The sequence below is a fragment of the Sceloporus undulatus genome, chromosome 3 (genome assembly GCF_019175285.1).
Source record: "Sceloporus undulatus isolate JIND9_A2432 ecotype Alabama chromosome 3, SceUnd_v1.1, whole genome shotgun sequence".
Lineage (NCBI taxonomy): Eukaryota > Metazoa > Chordata > Lepidosauria > Squamata > Phrynosomatidae > Sceloporus > Sceloporus undulatus.
This window is the reverse complement of record NC_056524.1, coordinates 101388239-101415389: the sequence shown is the minus strand read 5'-3', so window position 1 is coordinate 101415389 and position 27151 is coordinate 101388239. Positions and strand designations below refer to the sequence as shown.

The window sequence follows — 27151 nt, the reverse complement described above, 5'->3', positions numbered from 1 at the left end:
CTTGCTTAGAAGACAATTTAATTGTCCAAAAGATGAAAGTGGAAACAAAGGAATCAGCTATTTTAAATCTGATCTTTACCAACAGGGATGACCTGGTTAATGGGGTGCAAGTGATAGAATCCTTAGGTAGGAGTGATTATGCTCTTTATATGGATTATAATTTCATATAAAGTGGAAAGGAGAAACATTCAAGACTTTAGGAAAGCTGATTTCAATAAACTTAGAGAAATACTAGGTGTGATCCTGTGGCCAGGAATACTAAAAGAGAAAGGAGTTCAGGATGGATGGAGGTTTCTCTAAAGGGAGATACTGAAGGCACAATTTCAAATAGTTCCAATGAAGAGGGGAGATGGGAGGTGTCTAAAAAAACCAGGATGGATGACTAAAGAAGTTTCAATTGAGCTAAGTTTTAAACAGGAGATGTACAAGAAATGGAAAAGGGAGGGAATCACTAAAGATGAATTAAAATGAATAGTTAGCACCTGCAGGGGTAAAGTCAGAAAACCTAAAGTACTGTACAGAATGAGCTTCAGAAGTGAAGATCTAGGACTTTGAGAGAAGTCAGAAGCAGTTGGAGTATTTATTTATTTAATACCCTACCCGCCTCTCTCCCAAATGGGACTCAAAGTGGCATGCAATGTAAGTTAAGGCAAAAAATAGCTAAAATAGTATGTAGTGCACAAATGTTTTTAAAGTATTAGACCATTCATCCAATTAAATGCATTAACATGGTAGTTCCACTTTCTCTCTGCCGCCTGTTATCACTTTTCCATATTCTTCAAGTAGCGTAATTACTCTTTCCCTGCTTTTCATCTAGCTATAAACAGCCTTTTTGTTCTTAGTATCTCATAAGAGCCTCAACAGTTTTTGAACCTTAGCCTTCCTAACACCTTTCTTAAATGTTTTGGCTACTCTACTGCTGTCATCCTTACTCCTCCCCAACTTCTAGTATATGTCCTTTTAAAGTCCCAGTTCCTCTAAATGCTTCTAGTGATTCACATTGGTTGCTTTAGATGTCACCCCTTTTTCCTGCTCCTTAAAATAACTCATGTCGCTAGTATTTTCAAAATCTTCCATCTTCATCTACTACTTCTCCTTCAGTCAGATCTAAATCCCCTTGTTACCTCTGCTACCTACTGGAAGATGAAACTGTTTGCAAAAGAAGACAAGAATTGTAATTGAGCAGGCTTGATGTTTTCCTTTCTGAGCAGCCCCTCTTCTGTTGAAAGAACTAATGGCTTTGTAGTTAGTTGTGTTAGCAAGAAAGTCTCATGCCCTGTGACAAACTGAGCACATCTAGGCTACAAAAGAAATGCACAAGAATTACTCACTGGTAAATGTCCAAGAAGAGGAGTAATACTGTCAGAAACATACACAATGCTTCCATCTGTTGTAACAGCTATAACAAATCCATCTAATGCCTGGTGGAAAGAAAAATTAAAAAATCAGTACAAGTGTTATTGACTGTAAACTGCACATTCCCAAATTTCAGATGTAGACCAGAACTTTTTAATCAGAGGTCTCTAATTAGATTAGAAATGTAGAATCTGAAATAGTCCCCCAAAGAGCTTCTATGCTTGAAAGCGGAACTTTTATGTAGGATGTTTCACTGTTTTTTTTCTTACATGTTGGTTGAACTTTCTGAAATTGGGAGAAATTTACTTGCTTCTTGAAGAGTCTGGGTTTCATTCTTCTTCACTGCAGCAACAGAAATTTTAGCAAGTGGAGCTGCAATGTTCAGAGAAGTCACCTTGAACTAAATTCTCAAGATGGGAAAAAGGGAGGGACTGGATAATATGTGCTTCACACCGAGACCAAATTTATTACTGGTAGATACTTTAAACTTGCCTACATGCTTCCAATTCTTGTTGTTGTTGTCATGTACCTTAACTTCAGCTCCAACTTGAGGAAATCCTATCATAGGGTTTTCTTGGTATGCTTTATGTATTCAGAGGAGGTTTGCTAGTGCATTCATCTTAAGCTAAGGGAGCATGATTTGCTAAGGACACATGAATCATTTAAATAGCACACCTCCAAAGTGTGCCGAAGCAGCTTTATTCTGGCCTGTCTGTTTGGGCCCATAGCTTACAGAACTTGGTTTCATTGGCATTCTCCTATCTTTCTTCATTCTTGAGTTGACTACAATGCACAAAAGTCTATGTTGTACCGGTATGTCTCTTTTCTCACATCCCTGAAAGCCTATGCAAAAAATATGCTGGCTTCTTTTTTACCCCCAGTGAATAGTATCAAATTTTAAAGGTTCTCTGTTTCACAATGAAGTTTCTCTGTTAGCTTCCAAAGCTTTGTTCATAACAAAATACAAAGTACACCATAGGCCAATAATTGGTGGCATAATTTTCTAATCACATAATTTTCAAATCATTCAAAACAGTGATACATGTTGCAAGCTTTGAAGCTCCACTGGCTTTTTCATTAGGCAAATGTGTTAAAAATCACACAGGAGGGGGAAAATATGATGTTAGTCAGATGCCTGCATTTTGTCAAGATGTTGTTGGTGTTGTTCTGGGAAACCCATGCAAGCAGGCCACTCCTCCTTCTGGCCATGTGAATACTGGGAGACAAAGCAATGTAAACTCCAGAAAATAAAATTAAATTCCATTAGCAACACAAAAATATATTTTCTTTGAGATTCAGGAGGTCTCCTTCCTCTGTGAGGCCAGAAGCTCTTAGGCTTCTGTTTTGTGAATCTTAGATGTTGTACTTTGTTATATGGCCAACATGGCTACCCCTGGATATAATTTTCAATCCGAATTAGAATGTTCCAATTTCAAGGCATAAGGAAAAAAAAGAAGCTATAATGTTACTTGAAGAATTAGTAGTAAGTTGGTTTGTTAGTTGCTATGGCTGGCATCTTCAGAGAATGTTGGTATGGAAGCTGGCATGGAAGATAGTGGGGTATATATACTGTTGGCTGAGAAGAGGTGATTTGCATGTTAATCTGTGTATTGTTCTGTTGTTGAATAGCAAGACCTACAGGGTGTCCATTTACTTAATGATCCATTGTCTGCTGGGAACCCCCCTCACCCTGGGTAGTTTTCATTTGCATTTGCTGGGTCTTGATTTTGGTGTTTTTCAGGACAAAAAAATATGGATGATGGCTGTGAAAGCCTTTGTCTTCAATTTTGAGAATAGTTTGTGTTTGCTTGCTTTGCTTGCCCTCATTTTCAGCAACTGGTGTGAATAAAAGCAACAAATCCCATGGGAATGACCAGTAGTTATCACAGAGATCTACTGCAGACTATTTATTATTATTTATTTATAGTATTTATACCCCGCCCTTCAGCCCTAAAGGCTATAAAATTATCTAGCTTGCTTGTCCAGAGCCACCATTTACTGTTGCAGAATGCACAAATTCACAGTGTTTCAAAAACTGCATTTTTTTTTTACCTCCAACATCAACTGGGTGAATTCTTCATTGCTGAGAAAGGAAGGCTTCCACTCCTGTTGTGTGTCACAAGTCTCTGTCTGTGCTGAGAACTCTAAACAAATACAAAAATAATGTTAGCTACTTATCCACAAGTAAGCCAATGTACAAATGAAATGTACCAATAAAAAGTGCAGATAAAAAATAATCATTTTGACAAAAAGAATCTGTCTGCTGTAAGAGTTCTACATGAATGATAGTTTGTGGAGTTCAAAAATGCAGAAGTAAAACAATGTTTAATTTGCAAGATGTACAATCTCTTGAGAACCCAAGAACTGGATGTGAACTTCCATCAAGCACAATTTTAAAATTTAATTCATAAACCACTTGCTTGCATTTAATAAAGAGGAAGTGACAGAAACAGGGGCCCGTCTTTATATTCTTCCTTTTCAAGAAGATTAGAAAAATATTTAAAAACAATTTGGTTTCTGTAGTTCACTAGAATTTTAAACAAAGATTTCAAAATTGTTAATGACAGAAAAAATAATGGGCTGAGTAATAATTAATGGTTAATGCTATTTTAATTCATTATTGAGGAGTGTGGTCATTTGGGGCTATTTTTAGTGATTAATTTTATAATTACAGTCGCCCCTCCTTTTTCACGGGGGCCCTCCTCGCGAAAACGGAGTTTCGCCTATACAGTGGACCCTTGTTATATGCTGGGGTTTGGTCCCAAGATCCCCCGTATATAACAAAATCCGTGTATGCTCAAGTCCCATTAAATATTATGACATAGCAAAATGGTATCCCTTATAAAAAATGGAAAATCAAGGTTTGATATTTGAAATTTATACTTTTTTTGAACATTTTCAAACCGTGGATGCTTGAATCCATGTATAAAAAATCAGTGTATAAGAAGGGCCGAGTGTATTCAAGCCCCATTGGCTTAAATATAGGTTCGGGCAGTGAACCCCATTCATTCTCTCTCCGTTCATTCGTCCCTCACGCATAAGTGAGGGACATGAGTCCAAAGACCTTGAGAATGGAGGGAAGACTTTATTTCATTAGAATTTGCTAAAATGCATTAAAATGTACTGAAGACACTAAGTTTATGGACATTAAAAAATGGATGAAAATACTAATGGGACAAGGTCTTAGATTACCTACTATCTAACTACTATCTCCTGGCTCAACCCCACCCAATCCTGCTTTACCAGGCAGCAGCTACTGCAAACAACACATGTCTGTTCTGCCATTACTCTGGGTTACACACCCATAACTGTGATAGTGAATTTCAGCCAATGTTTCCAAGCTCTAGTCACATATCAGAAATTTGCTAGATTCCCTTCTTGTATTAGAAGGGCTGGCCAAATTACTGTCATTTAATTCCCCCCCCCCTCAACTAAACATGTTGTCTGCCACATCTTCTGCCATAAAATAATGACACACCTGTCAAATTCTAATAAGAGAGTTTAAAGAAATACAGCAAAGAGTAACACTTGTCGTTCACAAAGAAGGGCTCCTGCCTGGTAAAGCAGGATGAGGGAAAAGATTGGCCGACAAAGTACTAGTGATACAGTAGCTAATTTAAGATCTAATTGCAATAGGTGAGTAACAAATTTATATTTTCAATGCAAAAAAAAATGTATACAGTGATGAAGAACTGAATCCAGTGTGGATGAAATCCTGTTGGGGATTTATGTATGCCACTACAGAATCCTGTCAGGGAAGCAGGGGTATGTTCCTGTGTCAATGATGAAGCACCCAACTGATAGATCCAGGACTTCTGGAGGAAAAACCCAAGGCACACTCTCTCAGCCTCAGGCTAGTAATAGCAAAAACCCCTCTGACGAAACCTGCCAAGAAAACTCCATGATAGTTTCACCTTAGGGTCGCCATAAGTCAGAAATGACTTGAAGGCACCACACACACAAGTCATGCTCTCTCAGCCTCAGAGGATGGTAGTGGAAATCTCCTCTAACAAAGCTTGACCCATGATAGTTTCACCTTAGGGTCGCCGGGAACAGGCGCTTGGAAGGGCACTCTGGGCTCATAGGTTGGAAATGGCTTAGAGGCACACAACAACAACAGCAACAACAACAACAACAAGCATAATAAAGCACAGAAGGCACAGCACAACAACAAAAATAAAAAGAGCCAGCTGTTTGTGGATGCAACTCTGGAGACCAGGACTCAAATCCCAGTTCAGCCATGAAACCCATTGGGAGATCTTCGGCAAGTCAAACTCTCTCAGCCTCAAAGGAAGGCAATGGCAAACTTCCTCTGAAGATATCTTGCCAAGAAAACTCTATGGATGGCTTCATTACACCTCACAAAACTACAGTTCCCAGAATCCCATAGCATAGCAAAGTATGGGCCTTCCAGTCAGACGAGACAGGACTTTCATGTCGTGGCTCAGTTTTCCACAGAAGTATGATAAAGAGCCATGATAAAGAGCCGGGCCAATCGTGTGTGCCCTGCCCCCCCACCCCTACTTGCTGTGGCTGCCATGTGCCCTCAGAGACGGCTTCGCACGCCACAGGTTCGCTACCACAGTTCTAGTGCAACTCTATGGTCAGCAGCTCCCAGAAGTTGATCATAGAATCATGCTAGAGGACCTACAAATACCTACAGAAGTGTTTTCTCTAAGAACTTGTAGGTTCTCCAGCACAACTCTATGGTCAACTTCTGGCAGAATTTCACTGGAAGATGTAGAGATTCGTAGAGAGAACATATTATCAAATCCACAAAAAATCCAATCCTCAAAATCAAATCCGCAAATGTGGGGGCCAACTGTATTGTGAAATCTTGACTGCTTGAGCAAGGTTCACCAATGTTGTCAAAGGCAACAAACTGATAACAAGACAGCAATGCCAAGACTGTTTGGAGTTTTTTGTTTTGGTTACCATTGTGTTTCTGAAGAAAGCCAATGACTTTTTCAAGTACTGTTGTTTTATCCATCTTACGGGTGTTTCCTGGAAGCATTGAGCTGAGCTCCTTGATGAGAATGTTGAACTGGTCACGCCTCTTCTTTTCAGACTTGTTACGTGAAGCCCTATGAACAGGACGAAAGTATTAACATAAATAAAAAGTACAATCTTTACTATTTTTTATTATGGTGTGTTAATATGAAAAGTAGATTCACCTTGCAATTCAAAGACTAAAAAGTAGCATAGAAAAGGTAGCCCTTTGGGCATAACACCACAAGTAATAACACTGAATGTTATTACTGCAGTATAGTGACTTAGCTGTTATATTGTCACCATGTTTTTTGCTTCAGCAAAGCATTCCTGTATAAGTGCAAGCCATATGCACATTTCAGTGAGAATATCTGATAAGAAAACCAACAACATCTGACACAGGAAGGGCTTCAACCACCCCCTTAAAAAAGAACAGCACAAAAAAGTACTTTGTGAGTCAAATATTTTTCAAGCTAGGCTTTATTTTCTTGTTATTCTTTCTTTTGATTTGTTAATTGAGAGGGGAAATAACCTTGTCAAGTATACAATTAAGTTCCCAAGAAACTGGGTACGCACCTCTTTGCCCTGTCTTTTTCATCTTCATCCATTAGGTTGTCTAAACAGCTTGTTCTGTTTAAAGAATTAGAGACAGCTGTAACACATACATTCACTAGATTTCTATAATGGTTATGTTTCAGACAGATTCATTGCTGCTTTAACTTAATTCATCATGACACCTAAAAGCATTTTAGGCCATCACTCACTTTCACTATTCTGGAAACCTATCCAGGGGTAGTCATGTTGGCCATATAGCAAAGTACAATAACATCCAAAAGCCACAAAGCAGTTATGCCTTTATCTGCATTCCTGGATATGAAGATACTGTGTTGAAATGATATGTATAATAGATAAGACCTGGCAATCCAGAGAGAGATAATTGTTTCAGATTGACATGCTGATACTGTTTATTAGTTTGTCTCATGCTAGAACATTTATTATCATAATTGAATGAGATCTGGGTACGTATTGGTTTCCTGCTTCTTCATGATGTCCTGAAAGGTCACTGAAGTTCCCCTTAGCCTAACAAAAATTGGGGCTACGTTTCTCCCTCAGTATAAACCCTTTTTAAAAATGTTTATACACATCTATTAGAATCACAGAATCATAGAGTTGGAAGAGACCACAAGGGCCAGCCAGTCCAACCCCCTGCCATGAAGGAACCCTCCATCAAAGCATCCGTGACAGATGGCCATCCAGCCTCTGCTTAAAGATCTCCAGGGAAGGAGACTCCACTACACTCTGAGGGAGTGTGTTCCACTGTCGAAAAGCCCTGACTGTCAAGAAGTTCCTCCTAATCTTGAGGTGGAATTTCTTTTCCTGTAGCTTGCATCCATTGTTCCGGGTCCTGTTCTCTGGAGCAGCAGAAAACTCTTGCTCCCTCCTCAATATGACACCCCTTCAAGTATTTAAAAAGGGCTATCCTATCACCTCTTAACCTTCTCTTCCCCAGGCTAAACATCCCGGCTCCCTAAGTCCTTCACTGTTTTAGTTGCCCTCCTTTGAACACGCTGCAGTTTCTCAATGTTCTTTTTGAATTGTGGTGCCCAGAACTATACACAATATTCCTGGTGGGGCCTGACCAAAGCAGAATAGAGTGGCACTATTACCTCCCTTGATCCAGACACTATACTTTTATTGATGCAGCCTAAAATTGCATTGGCCTTTTTAGCTGCTGCATCACACTGTTGGCTCATGTTCAACTTGCGGTCCACTTGGACTCCCAGATCCCTTTCACATGTAGTCTCATTCAGCCAGGTGTCCCCCATCTTATATCTCTGCATTTCATTTTTCCGCCCTAAGTGCAGTACCTTACATTTCTCCGTGTTGAAGTTCATTTTGTTAGTTTTGGCCCAGCTTTCTAGTCTATTCAGGTCGTTTTGAATTTTGATCCTGTCCTCTGGAGTATTAGCTCCTAATTTGGTGTCATCTTCTGCAAATTTGATAAGTATGCCTCCAATTCTGTCATCCAAGTCATTGATAAAGATGTTGAATAGCACTGGGCCCAGGACAGAGCCCTATGGGACCCCACTGGTCACTTCTCTCCAGGATGAAAAAGAGCCATTGTTCAGCACCCTTGGCTCCGATATTACTTTTGCCAGCTCTTTTAATACTCTTGGATGTAGTTCATCTGGTCCTGTAGACCTATATTCATTTAGATTAACAAGGTATTCCTGTACTATCTCTTTGCTTATTCTGTGCTGAAATTCCTCTATTCTGTCCTCTGCTCCATTATCCTCAGGTTAAGCACCTTTTCCTTTTCTGAGAACACAGAGGCAAAGAAGGTGTTGAGTAATTCTGTCTTTTCTCGGCTTTTGTTAGCATTTTGCCATCTTCTCCACGCAGTGGCCCCACCATTTCCTTTTTCTTCCTTTTACTGCAGACATATCCAAAAGAGCCCTTTTTGTTGCTCTTAACCTCTCTAGCAAGCCTGAGTTCATTCTGTGCTTTAGCTTTTCTGACTTTACCCTTACACAGGCTAGCTATTTGTTTGAATTCCCCTTTGGTGATTTCCCCGTTTTCCATTTCTTATACAAGTTCCGTTTAAAAGTTAGCTCAGTTGAAAGTTCCTTAGGCGTGGGACAGACCGTCCAAAAAAGACGGTCTCCCGGTGCTTTGCTTTGCTCCATGGGGAAGCCGCAGCCTCCAGACTGTGGGACTTCCCCGTGGAGCAAAAAGAACCAACAAAAAGCGGGTTCTTCTTGCGGCGCGGTTATGATGCTGTAGTGCGCCAATGGTGCACTTTCGGTGTCATAATGGTGCCAAGACGTGCAGACGCTAAGCGTCCATCACGTCAAAATAGCGGCACCCATCTGTACAGGGTGCTGCCATTTTGACGCCCTCGTCCCGTGCGAGGGCATCTGGAAGTGCCGCCCCTCACACATGATGAGGGCACACTATAGTGCTCGTCTGTATAGTGTCTAAGTCATCCATCCTGGTTTCTTGAGACACCTCCCATTTTTGTTCCTCACTGGAACTATTTTAAATTGTGCCTTCAGTATCCCCCTTTTGAGAAACTCCCTTCCATTCTGAACTCCCTTTTCTTTTAGTATTCCTGACCATGGGATCACCCCCAGTATTTCTCTAAGTTTACTGAAATTATTATAGTCTTAACGTTTTCCTTATAACCTATAACTTTCTTCCTTCAGTCCCTGATTGTAATGTATATACATTTTTATTAGTATATACTGTATTTCATTTATACATATAGTACATGTTTTATGTAACATACAAGATTTATTTAATAATTTCGTTGGAATCCTGATAAGGGGGAAAGGATGGGTGGAGGTTGGAAGCCAACACTTCTGTTTCTTTCTGGAACAGGTAAGAATCATGTAGCCTTCCAGATATTGTTGAAATGCAAGCCATAACAGCCCTGGTCAGCATAGCTAATGGTGAGAAATGTCCAGAATTACAGTCCAACAATTTGTGGAAGGCCATGTGCTTTCCAACTCTGTTCTAAAAGATGTCTTGTTTGCTCTAGTTCAGGGGTAGGCAACCTGTGGCCCGCGGGCCGGATGCGGCCCGGCGAGGCCTTGGGACCGGCCCCAGCCCGGTCCTGCCGCCGATTGCCGCCAGGGCCTTTGGCGTCTCGCGCGAGGGGCATGGTGGGGCAATTGTATATAGAAGCCTCAGAAACATGCATTTATCTTAACATTTTTTAAAAAATCAGCAAATTTTTTCGCGTGTCCTCCACTTTTTATTTAAAAAGTGCCCTCCATTTGAAAATTTTGTCCTATATTTGTCCCGGTTTATTTATTTATTTATTTATTTAAAAATTATTTAATTATTTATTTTTTGGCTTTGGCCTCCCAGTTGTCTGAGGGACAGCAACCCGGCCCCCGGCTCAAAAGGGTTGTCTACCCCTGCTCTAGTTCATACTGGCCCTAGTCACAGTCCTACTGTTCTGTTCTATTTCTGTTCTTCCAAGGACAGTAAGCCTCCCTTGGGCACTCAGTTTCCCCCTGAGACTTGGGGTGAGCTTGGATGTACTACTCTGCCCAGGTTTCACTGGACATCAGGTGTAGTCTTTTATCAGTTTTACCATATAAGAAAGCAGCTTTGTCCTATTCAAACTCAAGCAATTTTTACACAGCTGGAAGCTAATTTACTTCAATAAATTCTATGGACTGCATAGAATGGAGCTCTATTCTTGCAGCAAAAATGAGACCAGGTGCAGAGTGCTGCACAGACCACGAACTACTAATATGCAAAATAAGAATAAAGATGAAGAACACCAAATCAATCACCATGCCAAAATATGATCTGAAGAACATCTCTCCCTGCATGCTGTTGCTTCAGCATCTTCCTTAACCCTCCTTCTGACAGGGGTACCATTAAGGGCACAAGTGCCCTGGTTCCTCAGATATGTACAGTCAAGGGAGAGAACTTTCAGTCCACAGACAACAGGCAGCAGATCTTCACGCCTTAATTGTGGGTCCTCTGACTCAGCCTACTACCACTTAAAGCTTTATACAGATCATTTTTTATCTGTTGTTGGTAGCTGAGAGAGAGAAAAAAAGATCAATTGGGATCAAGAATGTTAGAGGGGGTAGATAAAAGGTTCTTTTCTCCCATCCAGCAAACAAAAAGGAATGCTGAAATGCATATGTGCACATAGGTCTGTTTATGAATATGACTGCTGAGCTACCATTAGAACTAGCCCCTGTGGCTGACAAAAATTGTGCACTATTGCCAAAAATAATGTTTTCCATTCTTGTTCTATTGTGATCTTTGATATCACCCTAAGATGATATTCTATTCTCCATACCTGAAGAAACATACTCTCCACAGGCATCTCAAAATACCCTGCAAAACTTGAGCCAAGCCTGTTTATTTTACTGAAATGCTAACAATCTGGGTGAGCTTTAAATTGCTAGGACTAAATAAGCATGATCTAACTTTGGCTTTAGCACTGCTTTTCAAAATTCAGATAGATTAATATATATTGTAGCTTTAGGTTTCCTTGGAACATGTTTTAATATTTTAACCACACCCAAGGTGTGGAGGATTAGAATCGAAATAAACAATGACTCATGCTATACTACACATAAATAAAGCCAGTGTATTGTAGTAGTTTGTGCATTGGACTATGATTCTGGAGAGCAGGATTTGAATCCCGCTGGATGACCTTGGGCAAGTCACAGTCTCTCAACCTCAGAGGATGGCAATGGCAAACCCCCTCCAAAGAAACTTGGAAAAAAAACAACAACACAGGGTTGCCCTAAGTCAAAAACAACTGGAAGGTACGTGGCATGTACTTCACACAATGTCCCATGAAGCATTTTGTGTCATTTTGAATTCCAAAACAACAACACTATATTTATTCATTTTCTACAGTGGTGTGAATCTTGTAGCTTGGGGCCCAGGCAAGTCCCTAGCATCCCCAAAACACTACCCACATCCTTCTCAGTATGTTTGGAGGGAGCAGTATTGTTTTTCTAGAGGTTATATGTCTCTTCTAACATAAGGCATCTCCCGCAAAAAATAAAATAAAAATCCCACAGTGATTTTTAAAAAACAAAAACATAATGATGTTCTAATCCAGTTACTTTACTGTATTCTAATTTAATTTGAAAACAGTTTTCCATGGAATGAAAAATGAGGACCTCATTTATTCTTAAACAACTATGTGAGGAAAATCTGACTGGCTCAAGATCACTCAGTAAGGTCCATGGCTATATGGAGAGTTGATCTTAGGACCCTTTCATGAAGCATACAATATTAAATTCTGAAGTCTGTAGTTTAGGGTGGGATATTTGGAAGTCTCAGCCAGAGAGCTCTAGTGCCTCTGACCAAACTGCAAGCCCCAGGATACCACAGGATGCAGCCATGACAGTTTTAAGGGCAATCACAGTGCTATAATTGTTAAGTGTGACATGGTCCCTAGTTTGACACTCTAGTCACGATATCACACTGGCTTTCATGGTTATATTCTTCCCTGTATTTTTCACTACTATAAGTACTATGTGGCATGATTAAATAGTTATTATCCTTTCCTGAAAGGTTTCAGCAGCAAATCAAAGCATACTCCTCCCCTTGTCAGTGAGAGCAACAAGGAAAATAGATTATGTATCTGATTATTTGTATCTTTTCTACCAATGTTTGGGAAACTCTTAACTCTCTGAAAGAAAGTTATAATACAGATCTCTGTGAAGAGATATGTCTTATGAATACTACAATGAATCAGCTCTGTGCAAAATGAGCTATTTCAACTGCAAAGTGTCTTGAGTACCCTTTACAAAAAAAGAGAAGATCAAACAATTCAAACAAATATTTATCAATTAGGGCAGCCATCTGCACAATTCAAAGCACTCTTTGGTGTGCCTGTTCCCTTCCAGCAATGCTAAACAGGATTAGCCTTCTGAACGCAAAACAGGAAAAGTAGGTCACTTCAGCAACACTGTTCCATGTGATGCATCGATGATGTGATTGTAATGGTCTGTTCAGAGTCATCTCTCTTTCTCACATGACTACAGCAATGAAGGACCAAAGAAAATTGCATAGGAAGTATTATCAAGGCCATGTGTGTTTCAAGCACTAACCAGCCAATGACACCATGGGCATATGGCAATCAAAAGCAAAAATAAAAACACATTCATTTGGAGTAACTGTTGAGGCAACTGTAGTGACCAAGTCTGGAAATGGTCAGAAGCTATAGGTGGCCTTCTAGTGTCCTGCAGAGCACTGTCTCTTTGTTGTACTGTGTTTTTTCTCAATGAACACACACACACACACACATCCCATTAATCAATCTGAGCCTCTAAGAAGAGATCAAGTATATGTTACAGTATTTTATTTTTATTGATTTATTGCATAGGATTGAATAAATATCAAATTAAGTAAGATAACCCTGCTCAGTATCAAATGGAGATAGGATTAATATTTTAGAAGGACTATTTATTTAAATAAAGCTATTTATTTAAATCAACAGAGACGTTTATTCTACAGAAGTGCATAAATTCAGCCTGCAGACATGAGCAAAAAATTACTAACATAATTTCCATCAAGGAGACCATTACTTTCTAAAACCATTTGTTTATTTCCCCTACACTCTCAAGACAATGCACAACAACAGATAAAAATGTTATTTCAAATCAAATTGAAATGTTTTGTAAGAAACTAGTTTCAAAAGGCACACAATTAAAACAGTTCCCAAAGCTAACTCTGATTGAGAAAAGTGAAGGCCGTACAGAACGTTGCAGTGTTAGTGATTGCCACCAGGTCAGATTGCTTTTCCTTGGAAGGGAATTCCACAGTTGAGGTTCTGCTAAAGAGCAGCCCTGTCAAAGTCAGTGTGGTTGATAAAAGACCATTTAGCACTTAACTGTAGTATCCAAATATTTTTCATAGACAGTTTCACATAGAGTGTATTAAAACTGTTTAATGAGGTAGTAATGAAGGCATGGGCCACTGTGGCTAAATCTACCTAGAAAGGAACATACCTGATGTACCAGCTAAATCTGGGCAAGGGACACAGATTCAGATAGGCTCTAATATGCTGACAAAACCTTTACTTTGCACCTGTTCATGTGAAAACAAACATTTTAGAATGGTTGAGACCATTTGGAAATGACCTCAATGTGTTCAATCCAAGTTAACTTTGCCATTCCACAAGTGAGAAAATGATTTGGCAAATTTGCTGCAGAAGCTTGAATGGGGAATACCTTGATTGACTACCAGACATGACTTTACCAAGATATCTCCTCCCAATCCCCGGAGTAGTTTTGCATTATATTAAATTTTTTAAAAATAGAATAATAGAATCATAGAGTTGGAAGAGACCGCAAGGGCCATCCAGTCCAACCCCCCTGCCATGCAGGAAATCTAAATAAAGCATCCCCATAGATGGCCATCCAGCCTCTGTTTAAAGACCTGTAAGGAAGGAGATGCCACAACAGTCCGATGGAGTTTGTTCCACTGTCAAACAGCCCTTACTGTTAGGAGGTTCCTCCTAATGTCAAGGTGGAATCTCTTTTCCTGCAGCTTGCATCCATTGCTCCGGGTCCTAGTCTCTGGAGCAGCAGAAAACAAGTTAGTTCCTCAATATGATATCCCTTCAAGTATTTAAATAGGGCTATCATATCACCTCTTAACCTTCTCTTCTCCAGGCTAAACACTTGTGGTCTACTTGGACTCCTAGATCCCTTTCACACGTAGTCTTGTTCAGCCAGGTGTCACCCATCCTATGTTCATTTCATTTTTCCATCCTAAGTGCAGTACCTTACATTTCTCCCTGTTGAAATTCATTTTGTTAGCTTTGGCCCAGCTTTCTAATCTATTCTAAGTTGTTTTGAATGTTGATCCTGTCCTCTGGAGTATTAGCTGCTACTCCTAATTTGGTGTCATCTGCAAATTTGATAATATGCACCCAATTCTGTCATCCAAGTCATTGATAAAGATGTTGAATAGTACTGGGCCCAGGACAGAACCTTGTGGGACCCCACTGGTCACTTCTCTCCAGGATGAAAAGGAGCCATTGTTGAGCACCCTTTGGGTTTGGCTGGTCAACCAATTACAAATCCATGTAACAGTTACGTTGTCTAGCCCACATTTCACTAGCTTGTTTGCAAGAATATCATGGGGAACACTGTCCAAGGCCTTACTGAAATCAAGATATACTATATCCACAGCATTCCCTTCATCTACCAAGCTGGTAATTTTATCCAAAAAAGAGATTAGATTTGTCTGGCATGACTTGTTTCTCTGAAACCCATGTTGACTTTTTGTGATTATGGCATTGCCTTGTAGATGTTCACGGACCCTCTGTTTAATGATCTGCTCTAGAATCTTTCCTGGTATTGATGTCAGACTAACTGAACGATAATTGTTGGGATCCTCTTTTTTCCCCTTTTTGAAGATGGGGACAACATTTGCCCTCCTCCAGTCTGTTGGGACTTATCCTGTTCTCAAGGAGCTCTCAAAGATTATTGCCAGTGGCTCCAATATTACATTTGCCAGTTCCTTGGATGTAGTTCATCTGGTCCTGTAGACTTATATTCGTTTAGATTAACCAGATATTCCAGTACTATCTCTTTACTTATTTAGTGTTGAATTTCCCCTATTCTGTCCTCTGCTCCATTATCCTCAGATTGAGCACCCTTTGCCTTTTCTGAGAAGACTGAGGCAAAGAATGAATAAATGTAAACCCCCACATGTGCTAAACAAATAAAAACGAGGCTAGCATCCCATTTAAAGGAGGAAGAAACAAGACTGATTCCTAAAATAGTGCATTAAATTGTTTTTTAAAATAATTTTTTATTCAAGAATTGTGAAAGTGGGAGGAAGCTCAGTTCACTCTATGACCAAGGGCCTGCTGAGATCGCTCTCCCTTTCTCTCAATATTAATAGCCTGACTTTTATTTTTTTATTCATTTATTTATTTAGAATGTTTTATGCTATCTTTCAGAACAAGGGCTTACAGGCAAGTAACAAAACACAAAACATAAAAAAATAGAAACAGAAATAAAAAGAAGAGTAATTGTAAGCCCCAAAACTACTCACTTGGAGAGATTTAAGAAAGGTTCTTCTTGTCAGAAGATACATCTACACTGGCTGCTTAATACAGTGTTAGTCTGGAGCATTATGCCTCGAATTAGTCCTGGACTGACCACAATGGCGGCCACGCACACCAGAATTAAGCTGGGCCGACACCACATCGCCTCCACTGGCCAATCCCCCTTGGTGTCACAGTCTCTTCCATGCAGGCAAGAATTCCCTGTATCAAAGCATCCCCAACAGATGGCCATCCAGCCTCTTTTTAAAGACCTCCAAGAAAAAAGACTCCACCACACTCTAAAGGAGTGTGTTTCACTGTCAAACAGCCCATATTGTCAGAAGGTTCCTCCGCCTCAACATTAGGAGGAACCTCCTGAAAATACAAGCTGTTTGACAGTGAAACACACTCCTTTAGAGTGTGGTGGAGTCTTTTTCCTTGGAGGTCTTTGAACAGAGGCTGGATGGCCATCTGTTGGGGATGCTTCGATTGTAATTTCCTGCACGGCTGGGGGTTAGACTGGATGGCCCTTGTGGTCTCTTCCGCCTCTATGGTTCTATGATTCTAAGTACAATTCCTAAAAGATGTTTGTTGAAAATTTTGTATTGAATGGCAGAATGCAGATGGAAGCCAGTCTTTTGAATTTTTTTAAAATTCCACAAAAACACAAAGGACTACAATTGTGTTCTCTTAGTTACGTTTTTTACAAAAGAAAACTTGCCAATGGACTGTGCATTATATCTACTTCTGTTGCTTGTTCCTTTGTACATACAAAGGGCACCCTTCTTAAAATAACTGCTTGAAGCTGAGAACAAATGACATGAGATGACTAACTTGTACAACTGCCCTGTAGGCTACTGTACACTTTCTCTGAATCATCAGTTGTGATGATTTATAGACATGAAAGATACATAGACAGCAATAGTTTGTAGTTCATATATTTGTTTGGACATAACTGATAGACTCAGATGATGCCAAAGAAAAGAGAGCTAAGGTTTTAGAAAGTAGAACAAAGGAACTTGTGTTAGAAATAGATATAGATGTGTAATAAGGATCATAGGTTTTGAAAAATGTTATTTCAAAACAAATTGAAATGTTTTATAAGAAACTAGTTTCAAAAGGCACAATTAAAACAGGTCCCAAAGCCAGGAACATAGCTAGGATTTTAGAAAGGGGGGGGGGGGGGTCCAGACTCTGATTGAGAAAAATGAAGGCCATACAGAACATTTTAGTCTTCGTGATTGCCTGGATAAGAATAGATAAGTTACTATATTGGACTATAACTCCCAGAATCGATTACTCCATGTCCTAGTATCTAGAAGAGCAACAGAAAACAAGCCTGGTGCTTCCTTAGTATGCATTCCTTCAAATATTTAAACATGGCTGTTATAGCACCTCTTAACCTTCTCTTCTCTAGGCTAAACACATCCAGTTCCCTAAGGTGCGAAATAGACCACCCCTGACAAAGCCTGATTGGAGCCGTGACAGCTGCATGCTGCGGCCCCAATCCAGCCCTGTGGTGGCTTCCCAGCATGTTGGGGCTTGTGGTGTGTAACCACCACAGCCCCCAAGATGCCCGGAAGTTGGTCCAAGTGTGAGAAGCTGGGCAGCTGGAACCCAGCATCTGGGCAGCTTCAGAGTGTGCCATGCTCTGAAGCCTCCCAGACAGCGGTGCAAAAGGGCGGTCTGTTTCGCCTCATACTCGCTCCTCATAGGGCATGGTTTCCAGAGTTTTCCCCATTTTGGTCACTCCTCAGTATTCCATAGTATTCCAGGTGAGACCTGACCAAAGCAGAATAGAGTAGTACTATTACTTTCCTCAATTTAGTCACTATACTTCTGTTGATTCAGCCTAGAATCATATTGGCCTTTTAGGTGTCACACCAACCTGTTGACTCGTGTTCAATTTGTGATCTATCAGAACTCCTAGATCCTTTTCACATGTACTGTTGTCAAGCCAGGTGTCCCCCATACTATATCTCTGCATTTCATTTTTTTTCTGCCTAAGTGTAATACCTTGCATTTCTCCCTGTTGAAATTCATTTTGTTAGTTTTGGACCAGGTTTCTAATATATTAAGGTCATTTAAAATTTTGATCCTGTTCTCAGGGGTATTAGCTACTTCTCCTAATTTGGTGCAAATTTGACAAGCATGCTTTCTATTCCATCATCCAAGTCATTTATAAAGATGTTGAACAGCACCCGGTCCAGGACATAACCTTGTGGCACCCCACTGGTCACTTGTCTCCAGGATAAAGAGGAGCCATTGGTGAGCACCACTTGGGTTTGGCTGGTCAACCAATTACAAATCTACCTAAGAGTAGCATTGTCTAGTCCACATTTTATTAACTTGTTTGCAGGAATATCATGAGGAACTTGTCGAAGGCCTTACTGAAATGAAGTTATGCTATATCCACAGCATTCCCTTCATCTACCAAGCTGGCAGTTTTACCAAGAAAAGAGATAAGATTAGTCTGTCATGACTTGTTATTGAGAAATCCATACTAACTTTGCAACTATGGCATTTTTTTCTTAGTGTTTACAGACTGTCTTTTTAACTATCTGCTCTAGAATCTTTCCTGGTATTGATGTCAAGATGATTGGGCAGCAATTGTTTGGGTCCTCTTCCCATGCACCACCTTTTTGAAGATGGGGACATTTGCCTTCCTCCAGTCTGCTGGGATTTCTTCTGTTCTCCATGAATTTTCAGGGATTATTGCCAATGGTATGATTTCATCTTCCAGTTCTTTTTTTTTAAATTAAAATTGTATTGAGTTTTTACACTAAAACATAAAGTCTGTAGAACAATGACAACAACAACAACTACAAGGGCCAAGGGTACATATCTGATGAATAGTTATTCTGCAGCAGAATAAAAAAATTAGTTCTCAGCAGAACCAGAGAGTCTGGTTTGTCAAGGTGCAGGTTGTCCATCCAAATATCCATCTGTGAAACAAGAGGTTGGATCCATTGGGAGTGATGATGAACAGTCAATAAAGATCATGCAGTCTTCTTGAAATGTGTCAGTCCTTTTGGGGCCAATGCAAAATCTCGTTGTAGCAGACAATTTCTCCATCAACCACATACCTCAAATTATAGATCACCATTGGAGAGGTCACCTGACTTGAATTATTTGGCTACTTCTAATCTGACAACAGTAATAAGAAAAATTATCAGTTTCCTATGTTTCAAGTTAGAATTCCTTTATTAAATATAGAAAGCAATAGCAAAATAGGACAGAAATTTACAATTTGATCAGTAATAAATGAAATTTGATAAAAACTGCATCCCAGAATTTTCTCACTTTAGGTTATTCAATCCACGTATGCATAGAAGAGCCTCTAGATTTACAACTCCTTTAGCAATCCAGAGAGAGTGTTTTAACCATTTTAGACAGTGTTGCAGGTGTGAGATACCACCTATGGATGGTTTTCAAATTATTCTCCCTCACAGATGCTGAATGGGATTTGTATGGGGGTTTAGACCAGATATGAGCCCATGCAGTGTCTGAAATTGTGGTTTTCAATTCTCTTTGCCAAAATGAGTGCATATATTGGCCTTACCCATACATGTGTTCCAGGAGCAGTTTGTGGATAACTGCCACTGTCCCTTTAGTATGAGATGTGGAGTTCAAAGAAAGGTTTTCAAAAAAGGAGAAGCGGCTGTGGAGATACTCCTGCTGAGGCAAGGTGTGATGCAAAGGAAGCAATTTGGTGTACTTTTTAAAGGTGCTGGTGGGTGGTAATCCACCAGAGAGCAGGTCTAAAGTGCAGTAGAGTCCATATCTTCTCAAAAAACATATTAGTGGGAATTGGTCACCTAAGTTACAAAGAGGATGCAAAAAAAAAAGGGGGGGGTTAATGAGAAAAGGGTCTAGAGCTAGTATAAAAATGTATTAGATAACCTACCAAATTTCTGTTTTGAAGTTTTGGTATAGAGGCAAGTAAATTCAGTGGACATCATATTATAAACTTCTAGATTTACCCATCTGGTAGCACTGTTGTCCCTAATTAACTGAATAGGTTGGCTGCGTTGGAAAGCCTGGAAATATAGTGCAATATCTGGGAATGCGAGACCACCATTTTTGGAAGTGATGTGTCTAGTGGATTTGGGAAATCTAGGTCTCTTTTTATTGAAAATAAATTGATCAGTTAATTTTTGCCATTTCTTGAATCTAGATGGGGAAGAGTCAATGGGATTGTTTGAAACAGGAAAAAGTCAAGGGATCATGAACATCTTGACTAATGCGATCCTGCCAAGGATGGAAAGATTTAAAGCCTTCCATTCTTTAGATTTACGTAGCATCCATGTGTCTACTGGATTATAATTTTGGGGTATGAGATGCTGGGTGTCTTGTATGGTGATTATTCCCAAATAGGAAAAACCTGAAGGATGAAGTTGCAAGCCCATTAGGTTCTGCCCCGATTTTTGCTGTTGGTATGAAGTGTTTAGAGCCATTAATGTGGATTTGTTAAAGTTAATTTTTAGACCTGAGGACTCAATTGTCCTTTTTAGAGGCAGAAATGATAATTATGGGTGTGATAAAAAAAATCAACACATCATCAGCATAAAGCGCAACCTTATGGTGTTGGTTGTTGATGCAAAGGCCAGTGATATCAGCATTATGCTGAATCACGTTAGCCAAGGGCATTCTTTGTCAGTACAAATAGGAGGGGTGACAATGGGCATTCTTGTTCTGGTGCCTCTGGAAAGTGCAAAAGGTGTTGGGTCAAAGCCATTGACCAACACTGTTGCCCCTGACTTTTCATAGATAAGGCAAAACGCTCCTATGAAGCCACCTCCAAAATCAACTCCTTGAGAAATGGCTACTCCAACCTGTCAAAGGCTTTCAAAGCATCAAGCAAAAGGAAGGCTAGAGGAGTCTTTGGTTGGAATGGTGGATGGACTGGGTCTGCTAGGCGTCTGCCCGGCATGAACCCACCTGGTCAGGATCAATGTGTTTATTCATTTATTCATTTACTCATTTATTCTGGAGGCCATAATAGAGGTAAATAGTTTTGCATTTTGATTAAGGAGTGCAATAGGATGGAAAGATTTAGTTTCTGGGCCTTCCTCTTTGGTTTTTTGGGATTGGAATTATTTGAGTTCTATGCCAATTTATTGGCACAGGAGCATTATTAAGAATGTAGTTTAAAAGGGCAATAAAATGGGGTGAAAATTGGTCAAATAACAATTAGTAAAATTCACCCAAGAAGCCATTCCAGTTCAGAGGTATATAGCTTAGAATAAAAGTTTTGAAATTTTTTCATAATTTTTCAGGAGCTTTCACAATATTTCCTTCAGAGGAAGTGAGAGTGGATTTGGTTTTTCCTCCCTACTTTAAGCTTGACAGCTCTAGCGAGGAGGAGTCGAGGAGTTGTAAGGAAACCCATCTAAAAGATGAGAGGAACTAATTAACAATGGGGGTGTTAAGATATTACCATTATATGAAGGTAACATGAACACCGCAAGCAAGCCAGCTAAGGCACCGGAGGGGCAAGAGCAGCACACACAGAGAGACACTGCCCAATAAAAGTGAAGTTTAGAATGAAGTTATTTGCCTGCAAAAGGTCATCTTGCAAATGGAGAGTAACAGTTGTGAACAGGGAATCTATTTCCCTCAAACTTGGTGGCTGTCAGTTGTAAGGATTCAGGCAAGAAAACAAGAGAAAAGGGAGAAATATAAGATAGCTGTGGCGGGGGGGGGGGGGGGTTGTGAAGACTACATCAGAAAGATACCAGAAGTTAGAGCAAGGGAGACAATTGAGGCAGAGAGAGAGTTAAAACAATAAAAGTGAAAATTAGAGTGAGGCTATTTGCTTGCAAAAGGCCATGCTGCAAATATAGAATAGTTAACAGTTGTGAATAGGAAGACTGTTTCCTTCAAAGATGGCTGTTGTCAGTCATTAGGATTAAGGCAGGAAAACAAGAGAAGAGGGAGAAAGACAAGATGGTGATGGTGGGGAGAAAGTTGTGAAAAATAGATGAGAAAGACCCCAGAAGTTAGAGGAAGGCAAGACAGTTCGGCTTAACCATTCATTTTATGATGTCAAAAAAGTCAGGGAAGAGAGCTTCTGTGCTGGAAGATGGTTAGTTTGGCTGTGTGGCTTTCAGCTTTGCAGGACCACCAAGCTGCTTGCATTTTCCCTGTCTTGCTGGCATCCATGGTCCGGGTTTGGATACAGGTGAACAGGAGACATTGTTCTTCACCTCTTTCTCAAGATCTTGGGGCGCCTTAATGTCTAAGGTTTCACATATGTGAAGAAGGTGAGTTTTAGTTGAGGCAGTCACGACAGAGCCATTATAAAAGACTATTCGTTCAAAAGGGAAGCTCCATTTGTATTTTATGCTTGTTTGTTAGAGCAGAGAGGTGAAGGGTTTAAAATCACTGCGTTTCCTCAGTGTTTCAGGGGACATGTCCTGCTATACTTGCGTGGTGGAATCCTGGTAGGTAAGGTTCAGGGTACTGGACAGCTTCTTCAATATTTGTGCCTTTTTCAGATAATGTGCAAAACATATAATTATGTCCCTGGGGGAGCACCTTGTCTCTGGTTGAAAACTGATGTCCAATGTGTTCATTCTATTTCAGCTGAATGGAGGAAACCAAGATCTGGGCAGGTGTTATTCAACCAGGTAAGGAGGTATGATATCATATCCTGATGCTCCTCCTGTTCAGGAATCCCACGAATTCTGATATTTAAACATTTTGTCCTCCAAATCCTGCACTTTGTTTATGAGACAGTCATTCATTTGTTCTAACTCCTGTATGTGGGCCTCATGAGAATGACTGTGTTCAAGAGCTGCATTAGCTGTATTTTCTATATCTCCAGTGCAGGCTGTCATGGTAGTGAGCTTTGAGTTCATCAGTTCAAGGGCGAGTGTGTAGTCTTTTTCTAAGTCATTCACTAAATTCACATGAAACCTTTCCAGGAGGTCTGGAAAATGATAGGTCTGCTGTTGACGGACTCTCACCCTTGCCTTCCTTCCTTTGTGTCAAACTGTCCTCAGTTTGAGTTTTTGGCTCTAAGAGATGAGCAGAAACTCAGAATTGCTTAATCTACTGACCTTCCTTGAACCCTTGCATCACATAGGTATTTATTATCTTGAAAGTTGCGTGAAATTAACTCCAGTTAATGGGTAAAAGCTGAGAACTTGTCCTGCTCAAGTTTTATGTATCCACCATGATCGAGAGCTAGCCATGCCCCTCCCCCGCATCTTCCAATTCTTTTAATACTCTTGGATATAGTTTATCTTGCCCCAGAGACTTGAATTTATTTAGTGTAGCCAGGTATTCCTCTATTAAAGTAAAGGTAAATGTAGTATCTTGACATGAATGTCTATTCATAAATGACTGTAGGGGGAAGTGCTCATCTCTGTTACTAAGCCGAAGAACCAGTGTTATCCGAGGACAGCTCTGGTGGTCATGTGGCCAGCATGACTGCACTGAATGCTATTACCTTCCCACCGAAGTGGTACCTATTTATTTACTTGCATTTGCATGCTTTGGAACTGCTAGGTTGGCAGAAGCTGGGGCTCACTACATCAGGCAGCACTCGGGCCTCAAACTACCAACCTTCTGATCATCAGAACTGGCATCTTAACCACTAAGCCACCTTACATAATTTGTGTTTCATTTCCATTCCTGCAACATCTGCTCCATTTTCCCCACTTTGAGCACTGTTTTCCTTTTGAGAGAAGATCGAGGCAAAGAATGTGTTGAGTAGTTCTGCCTTTTCTATGTTCTCTGTTAGCATTTTAGCACATTCTCCATGCAGTGGTTCTACCATTTTCTTGTTCTTCTTTTTGCTACTCACATAACCAAAAAAGCAACTTTTATTGTTGTCAACTTCTCTAGCCAGTCTGAGCTCATTCTGTGCTTTTGCTTTTGTGACTTTATCCCTGTATGTGCTGGCTATTTGTTTGAATTCTTTAGACAACTCCAATTTTTCATCCTCACTGGAACAGTTTGAAAATATGACTTCTATATCTCATCTTTAAGAAAGTCCCATCTATCATGAACTCTCTTTCTTTTACAATTCCTGACTATGGGATCACACTCAGTGTTTCCTTAAGCATACTGAAATCATTTTCTTAAAGTCTAGAATGCATGTCTGACTATGCTTGGCTAAACATTCAGCTATATCACAAACTCCAGGAGAACAGGGCCATTCTAACCTAAGGATCCCACCACTACTTCCATCCCATTAACCAGGTCATCACTGTTGGTTAGGATCTGATCTAAAATAGCTGATCCCCTAGTTGTCTCTTCCACATTCTGGCCAATGAAACTATCTGCAAGGCAAGTGAGGAATTTATAAGACAAAGTTTGACTTGATAGTTGAAATTTCCCATTACTACTACATCTCTGATTTAAAAAGTATGTACAGTGGTCCCTTCCCTTACGTGGGGATCTGTTCAGGACCACCACCTCCCGGGTGTAAGGGAAATTCCATGTATGCTAGAGCCCCATTAAAAACAATGGGGCTCGTGCCATCAGTCTTTCTTCCAGTGCAGCTTTCAGTATATATCGGGAGCACTATAGATGTAATATCCAGTCCCTCTTAGCATTACATTCAGTCCTATGTTTAAAGCTGATTTTACCAGTTTCAGTATTCAAAGAAAGCCAGTGTGGTGCAGTGGTTTGAGTGCTGGGTTACAACTCTGGAGACCAGTTTGAGTCCCAGCTCAGCCATGAAACTCGCTGGGTGATCTTAGGCAAGTCACATGCTCTCAGCCTCAGGGAAAGGCAATGATAAACCTCCTCTGAACAAATCTTACCAAGAAAACCCCATTATAGGTTCACCTTAGGGCCACTGTAAGTCAGAAACAAAGACACACAACAGCAACAACAACAACATACAGAATGCTTATCTATTGACACCCCATGTTAGACATATGAAGTGTCAACATGCACTGAAAGAGATTGCAGGGTCACTTCTTTGGCTATGGCCCTAAATATCCTAAATATTAGCATGGGCATCTGTAATCAGGAAGCCTACACACATTAGACTTCCTTGGGAGTTTATGAGCAAAGGCAGCTCCAGTGTCAGTGGGGTGGTGAGTCTGCACTTAGCTTTAAAGGTTCTGTCCAAGGAGATGAATTCATTTAGAGGATAGCATTCATTACTCTGAATAGTTCTTTTAAAGTTCATATTAAACCCAGAACAGCTTCCCTACCCCACTAACACTGGAGCCATCAGTGTATGAAGATAGAGTTCCTAAATGAGACATTTAGATTACATGTGGGTGGCAGGCAACGTAGATGTCATCCAGGGCAAGGACAGAGGCATGGTCTTACAGACTCTTTCAGGTGCATGGGCCTCAGCACAAATAACATGTGAAGGTGACTTAGGGCCCGAACAGACAAATCAAAATAAAGCTGCTTCAGGTCACATTGGAGGTATGCTGTTTAAATGATGCATGCGTCCTAAGGGGCCGGAAGCCACACCAAAGCCACATTCCAGTTCTATGGACCAGAGTGCAGCTTTGGCTCAGCTTCTGGCCTCTTAGGACGCATGCATCATTTAAACAGCACACCTCCAATGTGCCCCAAAGCAGCTTCATTCTGGCTTGTCTGTTTGAGCCCTGTGTGTGTGTGTGTGTGTGTGTGAGAGAGAGAGAGAGAGAGAGAGAGAGAGAGAAATCTGAAATTTTCATGTTTGTAAAATTACCTTGTAACCTTAGCAAAATATTCACTTTCTTGAGGTGATAAAACAACTGTTGGTTTTTTATACTTTTACTAAGGCAGGAAAAAATGTGATGTCCCTGGGTAGTCCTCTGGTAGTCATAGTGATGAAGCTGATGCTGGCAGACATTCAGCTTTCCAGCATCTCTGAGTCACACACTATAAAAGAGATAATGACTTAAGTCTATCTTACCTGCCACAAATATGAGCCATAGGAACTGCATGAAGAAATGTGCCTCATCATTTGTCAAAAAACATGACTTCTCCTCAACTTCTCATCATGTCATTATTTTAGTATACACCTTCTTAACTGACATTGGAACTGAGTGATAAAAATGATGTGTCCTATTGTATGCATGGGTTTGCCAAGTACCTTACTGGTAGTGACTCAAACTTCCATTCTTTTAAATTAAATTAAAATCCTTCCTAATCTTCATCTCCTCAAGCTAATGCAGAATACTTCTTGACATGTATTCTGTTTGATAGATAGCTAGGGCAGTCATTATGTGTTTGTGAACAAACACTACAGAAAACCAATGACCTATGCTTTATAGATTACTGCCAACACTACCCTGGAATGTGCCTATCATTCTTTTATTTTATTTTATTTTTTCTTGACAGGATAGAAAGATTTCTTCTAGTAAGAGATGTGTAGGAAGTTTATTGTCTGTTCCAGATCTCCGATATTTATTCAGTATCTTGGCTGCTATACTTAGTCCAGGGAAATATTATATTCTGTAGCTGAGTACACCAACATTTCATTTGGAATAGCAATACCAATACCAAGTTCATACTGTGTATATGACCTGTTGAGAAATGAAATAAATTGAGGTGCACAAGTTTTCTTGATGTGTAGGAGTCTGAAGAAAGTAATTCCTGCCATCTAGAAACCCCGTAAAGGCTAAAGATAAGACTCCAATTTCATATTTAATATAGAAATACATGTCACCTCATGATAAAATAAATATTTATATGTGGCAGTGATATATGCATAGATCAGTTAACAACATCTCTGATAAGGAAGTTCATTTGTACAAAGTACAGTGGACCCTTGCCTTACGCGGGGGATCCGTTCTGGACCCCCCGCGTAAGGCGAATTCCGCCTATGCTGGAGCCCCATTCATCTGAATGGGACACGCCACCCTGCGCACTCCCCGTAGCTTGAGCACATAAGCTCAAAGCCACATATAGTGTGCCCATGAATAACGCGGGCGCACTGTATTTTTATACTCTCTAGATTTCCTCCCTCCCTCCTTGTCTTCTCTCTAGTTTTTTTTAGCAGCATTAGCATTGGGAAGATTATAAAGAAGGCTGGAGAAATGCATACTTTTGATGTTTGGTTTTAACAGCACATCTGTAGTAAACAATGCAATAAAGTTTGAACTGGGAAAGAATAGGATTCTGCTGTAATCAATGCTACTGTGTGTCTGCCTAGACCAGGCAAGGTAAACAGCAGCTTCCTCCAGAAAGCCTTACTGAACATTCATAAAAAGCAAAAGAGAGAGACAAGAAGAAAGCAAATAAGACTCCTTCATCAATTACCCCCAGCCTTTAAGTGTTCTATTTGTT

General features: G+C 40.2%; 1 protein-coding gene across 4 annotated transcripts in view; it reads right to left on the bottom strand.

The window, feature by feature from the left end:
- The window catches only part of NPAS2 (neuronal PAS domain protein 2), a 104341-nt gene that overhangs the window by 49489 nt on the left and 27701 nt on the right, over nucleotides 1-27151 (bottom strand). For all 4 annotated transcript variants that reach the window (XM_042460963.1, XM_042460962.1, XM_042460964.1 and 1 more), the window contains exons 2-5: nucleotides 6922-6975; nucleotides 6292-6440; nucleotides 3409-3500; nucleotides 1332-1421 (exon numbers count right to left, since the gene is read on the bottom strand). In XM_042460963.1, the coding sequence (XP_042316897.1) occupies nucleotides 1332-1421; nucleotides 3409-3500; nucleotides 6292-6440; nucleotides 6922-6975 (385 nt within the window). The remainder of the gene's footprint in view (nucleotides 1-1331; nucleotides 1422-3408; nucleotides 3501-6291; nucleotides 6441-6921; nucleotides 6976-27151) is intronic.